Here is a 13,911-nt window from a genome sequence, read left to right as displayed (position 1 = left end):
GCTGTTCTGACAGGCATTTCTTAGATTTTAAGTAAGAAATCCAGGTTTTCAAAAATCTCTCTCCCATCTTAAGATTTCTAAAACCTAGAAACATAGGACGATCCCTTGCTCTCTTGCCGTCAGAAAGTTGGGCAAGAAATCAGAAAACGACAGCTGGTCTCATTCTTCTCTTGTCTCAATTTTGAGGAGATCCAAGATTCTAAAATCCGCTGAAAGGACGCCCCCTTTCAGCTGATTGTTGCTTGGGCGCCCCTAAGTTTAGCATTCCTCCTAAATCATTTCAAATTTCAAAATCAGCTGAAAGGACTACCTCTCTCTCTCTCTCTCTCTCTCTCTCTCTCTCTCTCTCTCTCTCTCTCTCTCTAACCGAAGACGGATGCTGCAAGATCCCTTGAATTTGAATGATAGGTTTCATACAATGTCTTCTCCTTTGTGAAAAAAATCCCAATAATAGACGGCCATTACAAATTCAATTTATGGGCTAGATCATATGGGCCATGATTCATTAAATGTATTTACGTAGTCCCTCTTCGTTTAAGATTATGACAACCAATTGTGAGTGTTAGACCAATTATTGGACTCAAATTTAAACGTAATTTTGAGTCCAATAATCGGTTGTCCTAATCTTAAACAAACGGAATAGAGAGGAGGAAGGGAAACAAGTATGATGGGAGGATCCTTCCCTAACTTCGTATGGGCTCTATATATGGCTTACCTTGCCCTTGTTGAATTTTCTTTGAGAAAAATTCATGTTGTAAAAATTACAAAGTGGTGATTTTTTTCTTGTCTTCTTATGGTTTTCTCTCTTTCTGAACTACTTTATGTACTTTTTACTTTAGTGGTCCGTTTGTATAGCCACTATTTGGAGTTCCCTCCAAATCTCTGAAGTAAAGTGAAAAACCTTTAGTCCCAGATGGGAAGTTTGAGTGGAGATGAATGGGTATATATATAAATCCACTTCTTCTTATCTTGTAAATGAGAAGAGGATAAACGGGGTCCTACACGTACGGACTACCTATTAGGCTTGAGGGACTTTTAGACATACCACACGCGCGTGCCCGGAACAGCGCGGCTTGCCCGGCTGCACCTGGGTGGGCCCTAGTACTCTTTTCTTTTATTTTTCATTTTCTCTAATTTTCTTTTAGCAGATCTTTCATTTTATTTATTTTTTGTCGGTTAAGTGGCCATTTGGGAAACGTCATTTACGCATTAAAGGGTGCGACGTTTCACGTAACGGATCTCTCTTGTTCTTTTGTATAAATCGGATTTCCATAGATAATAGAGAGTATCCTTCGGGAAAAAACGCTCTCAGTCTTCTTGTTCTTTTCTTCTTTATTTTGCTGTTTTAGTTTTTCTCTCCCAATGTTTTTGATCAAGGCTTTTGGCAAACATAAGCGAGTTCGTTAGGCGTCTGGGCTGCGTGAGTGCACATCCCTGGAGTGAGAGTTGTTGTATCTCGGAGGCATACATCGTGAATCCCATTTGCAATGTTGTCATAGTGGGGGCAAGATTTGCCTTAAGGACAACGAGTACCTTCGTGCCTCAACTCGATAAGTGATCACTTACTCTATTTGTTTTACTTACAAATATATTCTTGCTAGATCATTGATTTGTTGATTTCGGTTCCATCTTCTGCGACATTTCATATTGCAATATATTCAGAGTCCCTAAAGTACAGATCTACATACCAATATTTCTAACAATCTTAAGACAAATCTTCAGATCTGTATTTTTTGGGATTTTGATATCTGAGACTGAACCACCACTTCTGCACAAACCTTAAAGATCAGAAAAGTCTGATAGTTCTGATTTTGGAAGATGGCAAGAGAAGATGAAATTCTTCCAAAGAATTTTAAACCTAGATTATATTCTCCATGAACAAGAACCATTGGAAAATGAACAAGAACCTGCAAGAACCCATCTCACAAAGAAAAGAAACAGAGATATTTTAACTGGAAGATAAAAGTCGTGTGGGACCATAGTTAGCAAAATACCATTTAAAATGATGTTTTTAAAAAAAGTCTTTTATTAGTGTGCCGTTTAATATTCTATTTAAAACTTTTACAGTGAAAAACAACTCCGCTTTTTTGCAGAAAATGTTTCTAAAGCGTTTTAGACTTTTTAAATGCGTTTTTGGCCAACTTTGGAAGCCTACCCTCACTATATTTTGCAAATGACAAAATTTTAAACACATTTTTTGTGTTTCCGTTTTTCTTAACCAATGGTGTATTAAACTCGAATTTTTCCCGTCCATTTTATATAGCGAATCATGTTTATCTAACTATGTAAGGTGTTTTTTATAACTATTTGCGGAACTAACATGTTCTCCCTTTCAGCTCCTATTTTACAATTGGGGCCAACGGATATTCCATGGAACAATTTTTCATGTTTGCCAAACATGCCCTTAGTGTACTTATCATACCATTGAATATATTAGAAGTGAAATTAAGGCAAATCAACCCAACTAATTAGCACGAGACCCCGACATAGGCAATACAACATGACCTAAGTTATGAAAAAAAATATGTCAAGAATCAACAAGGGGAACTTAACCTCATAACCCAAAAAAACTTTAAAAAAAAACCTCAAGACTACATGATAATAATAACTCAAGTAAGAAAGTTTGGAAAATGTAAAACCTAACTACACCAAAGAAAGCCAAACAAATCAACTTGCAAGACTGCAAAGAGACACAACTAGAACTAAACAATAGCAAACATCATCCAAATAAGATACTAAGAGATACCAAAATACACTAATGCACCCCCAACTTAGAGGAAGGAAAAAAAATTGGGAGTCATGTTGAAAAAAAAGGTAAAGACGCAAAAGAACATATCATTTTAAACCAAGCAATTAGTTAAATTTCAAGTTTCATAGATCACCATAATTAATCAAAACCTAATGAAGGAATAACTCATTAAACTGACATAAACTCGTAAAGACAAGAAAGAACATATCATTTTAAACCAAGCAAATAATTAAATTTCAAGTTACATAGATCAACATAATTAATCAAAACCTTATGAAGGAATAACTCATTAAACTGACATAAACTCTAAACAATATATAAATGAAATGACAACCCTGTTTGCAAAATCAATGAGAAAACTACACTAGGCGGTCATGTTCGTTTGGGATTTTGAGAATTGATTTTAAATCCAAATTTGATTATCGGACTCAAAGTCAAGGTTATAAATTTCGACAGAAATCCGAAATTTTGGCCCAAAATTTTGGGTTTCGGTCGAGAACAAAAGCGAAATTTGAAATACAAGAAACGGTAGTTTATTTCGGACGAAATTTTGAAATTGGGTTGAAATTTATCCCGAAATTTAAGGGATTTCACCCAAAAATAAGAATTTTTTATATTTATTTAATATTATATCGAAGTTTCAGCCAAAATTTCGATCGAAATAAAATAGGATAAAAAATAGCCGTTCAATTGGTTTCGTGGATTTCGCCCAAAATTTCTGAATTCCGGCCGAAAATTTCGGTTTGGGTGAGGACCGAAACGCTTTACAAAACCGAAATTTTAAACCTTTCTCAAAGTACATGCGTAGAGAAAATTTGAGTCAAAATGTATAATACAAAACATTTCAACTAACAAACACCTAAAAAATGTTAAGAAAATTTCATAAAAAAGACTATTTTCTAATGCAAAAGAAAAGAGGGTTGGGTAGGGTCGGGTTCGGGTTCGGGTTTGGGTTGGGGAAACACAAATCCGGGTTGGGTCGGGTTTGGGTTCGGGTTCGGGTTGGGGAAACACAAATCTGGGTTGGGTCGGGTTAACCAAACCGGGTTAAGAGTCGGGTCGGGTTGGGTTAGGGTTGAAGGTTGAGGTTTCCGGGTTGGGTCGGGTTGGCTTCAAACCCGACCCGAGTTGCACTCCTAGAAAACATAGTCATAAATTAAGGCCTGGTTTGTATTGTAGGAAAAATATTTCTTGAGGAAATCTTTTTTCCTAGGAAAATTGTTTTATTTCCACAATGTAGAGGGAAGTTTTAAATTTTAGGCATATCATTATAAATTAAAGGTCCATAAAACTTGGACTAGGGTGGTTCAAAGTTCAAACTACTTTTTTCATGTGTAATCAAACAATGGAAAATCATGAAATTTTGGAAAAGTTTTTCTTTTCCAAAAAGTTCCTGCAGTCCAAACAGGTAGAGATCACAAATTCAACCAAAAAGACATGTTATTTTTTAACTGTATTGGCCAATAGGATTCATATTTGGGCAGATATCATACTGATATGTTGGATTTTTTTTAATAGGGATATCCATTATTAGTTAAAAAATGATTGTTTGTAAAAGGTTTGTGAAAGCTTGTGGGAAACTTAAAAATTTAGTCCAACATGAAAAAGTTAGAAGTGTTGAAAAAGATTTATAAAGACTCTCCACTCAAAACACGCACACATGGTGCATGGCAATAGACTTTAGTGCGCTAGAGACCTTGTGTGATCTGACGGTCATAAAATCACCCGAGTTTGATCTAGGTTACAGACTTGTGAAAAGGCACAGTTTAAATCCACACAACTAGTCACCAATAGGTCTATTTAAAGACCCAAAACCCAACTAGTGGAAATAAATACAGATAAAAATGGTTTTCAAGGGATTTCAACTAGGGGTGGCAAAATTGGCCGAACCGAACCGGAACCGAGTCGAAACCGAACCGAAAATTAGGTTTCGGTTTGGTTTAACCAAACTGATTCAAATTTCAGTTCGATTCGGTTTGGGGATCAAACGGAACCAAAACCGAATATTTTCAATTATTATGAGTAAGGGGTGGCAAAATTGGCGGAACCAAACCGAAAATTCGGTTTCGGTTTGGTTTTACCAGACCGATTCAAATTTCGGTTCGGTTCGGTTTGGGGGTCGAACCGAACAGAAACCGAACCATTGCCACCCCTAATTTCAACACATTCTATAGTCTCACCCTCTACTGTTTAGCTTTACCTATCTGGTAGCCTATTTTCTACATAAACTAGTGTCTTGACATATTTCCAAAATCCAAAGGTATTCGGGTTTGTTTTCTAAGCATAACACTAACCGACATAAGTCATAGTGAATGGACTTCATTGTATCTTAAGAGGCAAATTCACTATATCAATTCATCAATTTTTTCCCATAAATGAATATGGCCTACCATGAAACACTCTTACAGAAATATTTATATATTGTTCAATCTTCAAAAATCAATCACCTATTAGAACATATTTAAGTATAGCGTCCAAAGCTCATGATGAAACCGTAAGATCAATAAAGTACTAAGTACACCAATATTCATGCGGAGGGCCTTATCAAATGCAAATTTCAGTTTCAACTTCTCTTCATACATGGACACAATTAAGTCAGGAGATTTATTATCTCTGTACATTCCCTTGAACACAAACATGAATATCAATCCAACATCCATTGCACGGATTATCTTCTCTGTTCTTTATGCGTCTCAGGGGATCGGTTTCGACATTACAGAGAACTCAAAACCATGACAAAAAAATACATCTTTTCTTCTTCAAATCTTACAATATAACACAATGATGGAAGAGTGAACGTTGTGGAGTGAGCCCACCAAGACTCTTTTTTGGAAGAAATGATAACCTTTGACAGCAGGTTAAATAGTAAAAGATAAGGTGAGTTAGTGCAATCACACAGTGGTATTTGCTAGCTTCCATCACAAAAGGCATTTCACATATGGTCTGTTGCATGTCAGACCAGCCACACAGGCTCCCTTTTCAGCAGCTTTTGTCTTCACTCTCACTTTTCAGCAGCATTTGTCTTCATTCACGAGGTGGCTGGTCTGACATGCAAGAGACCATCTGTGAAATGCCTTTTGCGATGGACGCTAGCAAATCACTTAGTAGCGCCAATATCGGTAGCCTCGGTGAAAATCTGAAAAAAAAAAAAAAAAAAAAGTAATGAGGCCGAGTTTATTTGAGAAGCTTCCTCCAGGGTACTCTAGGCTAGAAACTTCTAGTAGTAATAAGAGGTTTTTTTTTTTTTTTTTTTTTGGTAACAAAAAATGCAGCTGTATTTTAGACCACATCTATTATTATAACAAAAAACCACAAATCATAAGAGCCAAGAAGCTAGGGAAGCCATACAAGGCACATCAAGACAAAGGGCTGAGGGCTCCCTCAACTATGGCCACTAGTCAGCTTGGAGAATGGGATCTGACATGATGGAGATGCTAATGGAGATGCTAGAAAGAAGAGAAAGAGAAAAATTAATGCCTATTTTTTCACTTAAAAATATACATAAAATTTGTTTTATACCCATTTTAAGTTGAAACAGATCTTCTATGAAGTACACAGGTGGGGCCCAGCTTATTCAAAGATCTGAATCATTCAAAATCATTGTTAATATTAAGTGTGCCGTGTGGATGTGGTTGGGACCGATTTGATGAGCAAATGAAAATCGCACAAAATCTAGAGATGTGATTGTACACATGGCAAAGTAGGGAGAGCTGTTAGGGACATGTCTATGTTTTTATTTTTTTGGATGGGTAAGCTGGGTTTAGGCAAGACCCCTAGCAGACACGTAAATAACTGGACGCACTAGAGATCTTTGTCTACCACTCTTTTTGTACTTCAATTTCTGTCAGGTCATCTTTCTATCCTTCCAACTAACATTTACTTGGATCTTGTTAAATTGCCACAAACCGAGCAGTGGGATTTTGCCAAACTCTTGTAACAACAAACCAATTAGGTTTTGAATTCTCAAGAGGTCGGTCTGTCTGGATCTCAATACCAAATCACTATGAACATTTTGCAAAAGTTTGAAAATGTTTGCAGAAAAGAACATATTTCCATAACAAGAAAGAGCACCATGCACCATATGCTTTATTTTCAGGGCAAAAGCTATCTTAACCCCCTTTCCAAAACGACAGTTTTAAGCCTTTTGGAACCTGTGTGTTTTCCCCCTCTAAACAGAAATCGTTAACTTCAAGCCTGTTGGACTTAACGGTGGCTCCTCCACCCCTTTGTGTATCTCTTCGTCATCAAATCTTACATTATAACACAACAAGCATTTGGGTTCTCTTCTACAGTGTGGACATAGTAATGTGCATTTGGATTATGGGTGTTGTAGAACTTGATAGGCTCGGCTGATTCAACTTTCTTCACATTGGGTTCAGGCTTCTTCTTCTCAGGCTCTTTCGCGGGCCCGATGGTGAGGATCTCTGTACGAAAGGCTTTCCGCAATTTGTTCACCACATAGACGGGATCTGCGTCTCCGATCACTGTCAATTTTTTATCTTTCATATCCATGGTGATAGAATCAATCCCTACAAAATTAGAAAAAAAAAAAAGTCATTTACTTGAATTCTCAATATAGTTTTAAGGGTAATGAATTCCTACCTCTTAAACAAAGATACCTGAGAAGCTAGAGACAGCCTTCATAGCCTTCTGTTTCTCTTTGTCGTCATATAAATCTACTTTCAAGACCACTTTCTGAAACAATCACAAAAACCCATAAGAATTAAGCATTTGAAGACAGTTAAATCAGAGGAAAAGAAAAACCCAACACTAAAGAAGCTTCTGAAAATCATTGAAGTGGGAAAAGTAAGAAACTTAAGACATAATTCAATCTCCAATCTTCTGAAATTAATAAAACAGAAACAAAAAAAAAAAAACCCAAATCAATCAAGAATTTTTGTCATATATCTTAAGACTATTAAAAAAAAATTCAAAATAGAGAGAAACCCATGAACAACTGTACTTCTTAGAAAATTTGAATTGGGTTTAGCTAAAACAAACAAAAAAAGGAAAAGTAAATCTAACCCTCATTTCTTCTGGTTCTCTGCTCCAAAATCAAATCAAGCAATAGCAACAAATGAACAAGCAAAATGTGGGAAAATATGAAGGATGAAAGTAAGTGCTTAATAAAATTTAGAAGCAGAAGAAGAAGAAATAATAGATTGGTGAGAGAGGGGGAGAATGAATTTAAATGAATGGAAAGTAGTTTGTGAGAAGGAACTGACGCATTGCAAGTAGGGCTGCAACTCGAGCCGGGTAAAACCCGACCCGCATCGACCCGACCCGAAAATAGCCTGGGTCGGGTTCAGGTTTCATGGGTTTTGGGTCGAGCCGGGTTCAGCATTCAAAAGCCCGCATGAATCTCGGGTCGAGCCGGATTTGAAGGGGCCCGACCCGACCCGACCCGAGTTACATAAGTTATAGTATGTACATTTTTTTCTATTGTTAGTTAAAAGTTAAAGGGATAATTACATTTACACCCTCCTCTAGTTTCTGACACATCCACTTCCACCCCTATAGTTTAAAACGTGACAAATACACCCTTGTAGTTTTAATTTGTTTAAGGTAGGCCCCCTCAGCTGAAGGTTCGTCCATAGATTGAAGGGTTAGGATGATCCGATGGAGCTGATTTTTTGGGCACACCCTAACTATGTCAGGACCCATCAAATGAACGCTTTGGATCATCCAAACAATGTGGGCCCACATTATTTGGATGATTTTTTTGTAGTGTTTGGATTCGGGTAGAGGCCCACATTATTTGGATGATCCAAAGCGTTCATTTGATGGGTCCTGACATAGATATGGTGTGCCCAAAAAATCAGCTCCATCGGATCATCCTAACCCTTCAATCTATGGACGAACCTTCAGCTGAGGGGGCAAACCTTAAACAAATTGAAACTACAGGGGTGTATTTCTCACGTTTTAAACTATAGGGGTGGAAGTGGATGTGTCAAAAACTAGAGGGGGTGTAAATGTAATTATCCCAAAGTTAAAAGTGAAAACCTACGGAGCCACTGTTACTGTATGTGAGTGTAATTTCTGCTTCTATGAGTTGAGTTGATTCAAGTGTTTGATTCAGCATTGTTTGATTGTAATTACAACATTGTTTGATTACAGCATTGTTTGATTCAAGTGTGATGTGAGTGTAATCACATCATTGTTTGATTAAAGTGTAATGTGAGTGTAATTTCTGCTTCTATGAGTTGAGTTGCCTTGCCAAACAAAAATTTTCCTTAAAAATTTGCGTCAACGTGAAAAAACCCGACCCGACCCGAACCGACCCGAGATTTATCATGGGTAGGGCCGGGAATCGTGGGTTTTCCGAAAAAAAACCCGACCCGACCCGACCGAGATATTTCTCAGGTAGGGTTGGGTTCTCCAAAACCCGACCCGCCCGACCCGAGTTGCAGCCCTAATTGCAAGTCGTCATCTGCCAACATCACTCTGTTGACGCAAAATAATATTTAATAGTTACCCTCCTCTAATATTATCTTGATAATACTTGATGGGAAATGATATCAGCACTCTAAAGCTCTCACAAGCCCATTAAATAATAAATAATATTAAATCATTGACGGGGTGATATCATTTCCCTACTTGATTTCTCCCTACAATTTTTCAGTTTTGTTTTAACCCGGATCTGGCTATGTTTGGCTGCAGGTAGTTACCTTCTAGATTAGTGGTAAAACTTTTTTTTTTGAAGAAGGCAACAGAATATGTATATATAGATGAATAAGCAGAACCGAGATGGTCCTGAAGGAACAATGAGAAAAGAAAATAGCAATACAAGAATTCAAGGGGGGAGATAGTCAAAGCACTCCAACTCGGCCCGAGAAACACCGCTCTTAGCCAGGGAGTCGGCTGCCACATTGGCTGATCTCCGGACATGCTGAAAGACCATGGAGAAGCCCTTAGCTCTATCCTCTATCTCCTCAAAGAAAGGCACAAGTCGCCAAGGGGGAGAAGCGGCTCCCGAAAGCCAGCGAATAACATTTACGGAGTCGCCTTCGACTATCAGTCTGTCGCACTCCAAGCAAGGCATGGAGAGAATCCCATTGTGTACGGCTTTAACCTCCGCCTCAGTCGAGTATGCAAATCCAATAGGCCCCGAATAGGCCCAAATGATTTCCCCTTTGTAATTCCGACATAACCCCCCTACTCCTGCCGCTCCTGGATTGCCGATAGAGGAACCATCAAAATTGAGCTTCAGGGACCCCGGCGAAGGGGGAGACCAAGAAGGTCGAGTTTTCACTTTGGTAACTGATTCCATACAGATGGTTGGCCACCCTTCCCAGAGGGCATAAGCAGAAACAAACCGAAAAAGAGGAAGAGAACGGGCCCAGGAGATGACCGCTGCTACCACCTGAATATAAATCCAATATGGGGACCTGACCTGACCTTCGAAGACACGCGCATTCCGCTCTTTCCACAAGAACCACCAGGAGGCTAATAGACACATCTTCCACAGAATTCTGCCTTTCCTCTTCCACGGAGCCCAGTCCCAACTCCGAATAAATTCAGCCATAGAATTGGAAGGAACCCAACTGACTCCAAACCGAGTAAAGAGAAGACCCCAAATATATGAAGCAACCTTGCAATGTATAAAGAGGTGGTCAATGGATTCTCCGGCGGAGAGACATAGAGGGCAGTGATCCACCAGCCACATTCCTCTCTTCCGCAAGAAATCCATCGTCTGAATTCGGCCCCAGCTTACCGACCACCCAAAGAAAGCAACTCTCGGAGGGCACGCTTGGCGCCAAACCGCGGAGGACGCATGTTCCACTAGATGGGAGATCAGATGGTGGTAAAAAGATTTGACGGAGAAAATCCCCGACGGATTCCAAATCCAAATTCGACGATCTATGCCCGAAGACTTGATGAAGCAAGAGTCCAATAAGGAGATGAGGGCGTTGTAAGCGCTTAACTCCCGAACAAAGAAGGCTCTTCGGAACTTAGGAGCCCACGCCACTTGCCCTTGGACCCGATCAAAACATTCCGATACCCAAGCCTCTTTCTGAGATGAAACAATAAATAAGTCAGGAAACAAAACTCGGAGAGAATCAGACGAACACCAAGGGTCCTGCCAAAACCGAATTCGATCCCCCCTATAAACTCTGAAGCGAACTCCAGGGGCAAATAAAGACTTCAACTGCAAGATGTCCCTCCATACCGTGATCCCTTTGCTTTTAAAATTATCAACGGATTCCCAATTCCCAAGAGATGAACCATACTTACTGACAATGACCCGGACCCACAAAGAGGAGTGTTCTTCGCCATATCTCCACAGCCACTTGCCCATAAGGGCCTGATTAAAGAGCTGGACCCTCCTGATACCCAAACCTCCATTTTTAATTGGCGAGCAGACTAGACGCCATTTAAGCAGGGAGACCCCCTTGGAAGACCCTGAACCACCCCACAGAAATTGTCTCTGAATCTGCTCTATGCGGTTAGCAACAGAAGCGGGACAGTGAAAAAGGGATAGAAAATAAATCGGCATATTAGAGAGAACGGCCTTTATTAGCACCAATCTACCTCCTTTGGAAACCAACCGGCGCTTCCAGGTGGCCAACCGACGCTCAATCCTTTGTATAATAGGAGCCCATAGGTTGTGCCTCGGACGGCCCACTCCGAGAGGAAGACCCAAATAGGTAGCGGTAAAGACATCTAGCCCGCAGCCCATAATTCCGGCGAAGGAGGATGCATCGCTCTCAGAGACATTAATCGCATACAACCGAGATTTGCCAAAATTGGATCGTTGACCCGAGACCATCTCATAACAATGAAGCATGGCTTTAAGGTTGAGAAGCTGGGAGATGACCGGAGAACAGAATAGAAGGGTGTCATCCGCAAACTGAAGCAGCGAGACTTCCACCTTACTATCTCCAATAAGGAACCCTTTATAGAGCCTCATGGCACTACCTTTTTTCAGTAAACTGCACAGGGATTCGGCCACGATCAGGAAAAGAAAAGGAGAGAGAGGGTCACCTTGCCGCAAGCCTCTAGAGGATTTGAAAAATCCTTTTGCTGAGCCGTTGATGAGAACAGAAAACCATGCGGATGATAAGCAATTCCGGATCCACCCTCTCCACCTTGCCCCAAAACCCATTCGACCCATAAGATAATCTAAAGCGGCCCAATCCACACGGTCATATGCTTTCTCCATATCAAGCTTGCATAAGATGCCGCCTTCCCCTATCCTCCGGTAATAGTCAATGGCTTCATTTGCTGTTAAGGAACAATCAAGAATTTGACGATTGCTTAGAAAAGCACTCTGATTTACCGAGATAATAGATGGAAGAACCACTTTGATACGGTCCGCCAGCACCTTCGCAAGCACTTTGTAGAGGCTGCCCACCAAGCTAATCGGGCGAAAATCTGATACTTTTGATGCGCCATCAACTTTTGGAATAAGGACTAGAAAAGTTGCCCCCGTCCCTTTGTCGAGAAGAGCACCCTCAAAAAATTCTAGAAAAAAACGAACAAGATCCGATTTGACTGTTTCCCAACATGTCTGAAAGAATGCCAAGCAGAAACCGTCAGGGCCAGGGGCTTTATCCTGAGCCAGAGAGAACAGAGCAATTCAGATTTCCTCCTCAGAGAAGGGGATTTCCAATCCGGCAGAGGCTTCCAGGCTCAAACTTGTAAAACAAATGTTTTGGGGAATTGGGCGAACAAGCCCGTCAGCGGAGTATAATGATCGGTAGAAGGCAATAGTTTCCTCAATAATCCTCTCCCGGTCAGATACAACCGCCCCCTCCACTTCTAAAGATTCAATTCGGTTCCTTCGTCTGCGAGCACTGGCTATGGCATGGAAGAAGGCTGTATTTTTATCCCCCTCCAACAACCACTTGACTCGGGATTTTTGCCGCCAAGAGATTTCTTCAAGCATTAACAACTCTTTATGTTCTTGGATGAATCTTCCTTGTTGCTCAAAATCCTCCGCCGAGGCCAATCCACTATCAGCCAATGAATGTATCTCCATCAACCGGTCCTCAAGAATCCGCTTCCTGCCGAGTGCAATCTCTTTCTGCTCCTTAGCCCATGCTTTTAATTTCCCTTTGATGAACCTTAATTTTTTGCGAATAACGACATCACTGGGTCCCGTGAAGACACATTCCGACCACCATCGGACTAACTGAGCCTCCAAGAGGGGATTTTCCAGCCAAGCCAATTCAAATCGGAAGGGTGGGGGGCCCCAAGATTCCATTTTCGGGGACAAAAGAATAGGGCAATGGTCGGAGACAGAATGGGGTAATGCCTGCTGGTAAACTTCGGAGATAGCTGCCAACCAGTCGCCCAATAAAAGAAACCTGTCAAGCCGGCTCCGGTTCGAACCTCTTGCCCACGTGAAAGATGAACCACCCAAAGGTATATCAGCTAGCTCATTGATCGCGATAAAATCAGGAAAAGTTCTCATACCCACAGTAATGCGCTGACCCCCAAGTCGATCTCTTGAATCTAGAACTTCATTGAAATCCCCCCCAATGCACCAAGGAGCGGAACATAGGCCACGCATCTGATTTAATTCTTCCCAAAAAGAACACTTCTCAGAAGGGGACAAAGGACCATAGACTCCTGAGAATAACCAGACTGAATTATCATTACATTTTCAGAAGGCTACAGAGAGAGAGAAGACTCCTTGCCAAACATCCGAACTGGCCCACAAGACTGTATCCCATGCCACCAAGATACCCCCTGAAGCTCCTTTGGATGCTACGAAAGCAAAATTCCAATCAGAGTTGAACCCCATGCTTCTCATATCTATGTTACTGATTTGCTCCATCTTAGTTTCCCGAAGACAAACCACCTCGGGTCGCCGATGTTTAACTAATGCTTTTATTTGAATTCGTTTCTCCCGAGAGCCCAAGCCATTGATATTCCAGGATAGAATCTTCATCAACAACTATAGTGTGAGAAGCTCCTCCCCTCCCCAACTCCAATTTTTCTTCCAATTTTCTTTCGCTTGAGACCACTGCTATGCGATCCAGAGTCATAATTGATATCCGAGTGAAGCCGTATCAATTCTCTCTCCGTACGTTTCAGGTTTGCATCGGAGATAGGGGCTAGAGATGACACTCCAACGACCTCCCTCAATTCTGCCGCCTTTATGCTAGACCGGTATTCTTCTGCCGGACCCGGAAAAACTAGGCCCAAATGGGAGC

General features: G+C 40.6%; 1 protein-coding gene across 1 annotated transcript; it reads right to left on the bottom strand.

Moving 5' to 3' along the window:
- Positions 1-6,829: 6,829 nt before the first annotated feature.
- LOC143887219 (heavy metal-associated isoprenylated plant protein 39-like) lies at positions 6,830-7,856 on the bottom strand. The gene is made up of 3 exons (XM_077391329.1): positions 7,775-7,856; positions 7,369-7,444; positions 6,830-7,278 (listed from the first exon to the last, which is right to left on the bottom strand). The coding sequence occupies exons 1-3, from the start codon at positions 7,778-7,780 to the stop codon at positions 7,001-7,003; spliced, it is 360 nt and encodes a 119-aa protein (XP_077247444.1). The 5' UTR covers positions 7,781-7,856; the 3' UTR covers positions 6,830-7,000.
- Between the last annotated feature and the right edge of the window lie 6,055 nt (positions 7,857-13,911).

This window comes from Tasmannia lanceolata, unplaced genomic scaffold (genome assembly GCF_043159265.1).
Source record: "Tasmannia lanceolata isolate RefF3 unplaced genomic scaffold, GAP_Taslan_0.1 ptg000012l, whole genome shotgun sequence".
Lineage (NCBI taxonomy): Eukaryota > Viridiplantae > Streptophyta > Magnoliopsida > Canellales > Winteraceae > Tasmannia > Tasmannia lanceolata.
Note: the sequence above shows the minus strand (reverse complement) of the source record. Positions and strands in the feature narration are given on the sequence as shown.

Coding starts and splice junctions, on each gene's coding strand:
- LOC143887219 (XM_077391329.1), bottom strand. Junction 7,279..7,368: donor GGCTGTCTCTAGCTTCTCAG/GTATCTTTGTTT, acceptor CTAATTTTGTAG/GGATTGATTCTATCACCATG.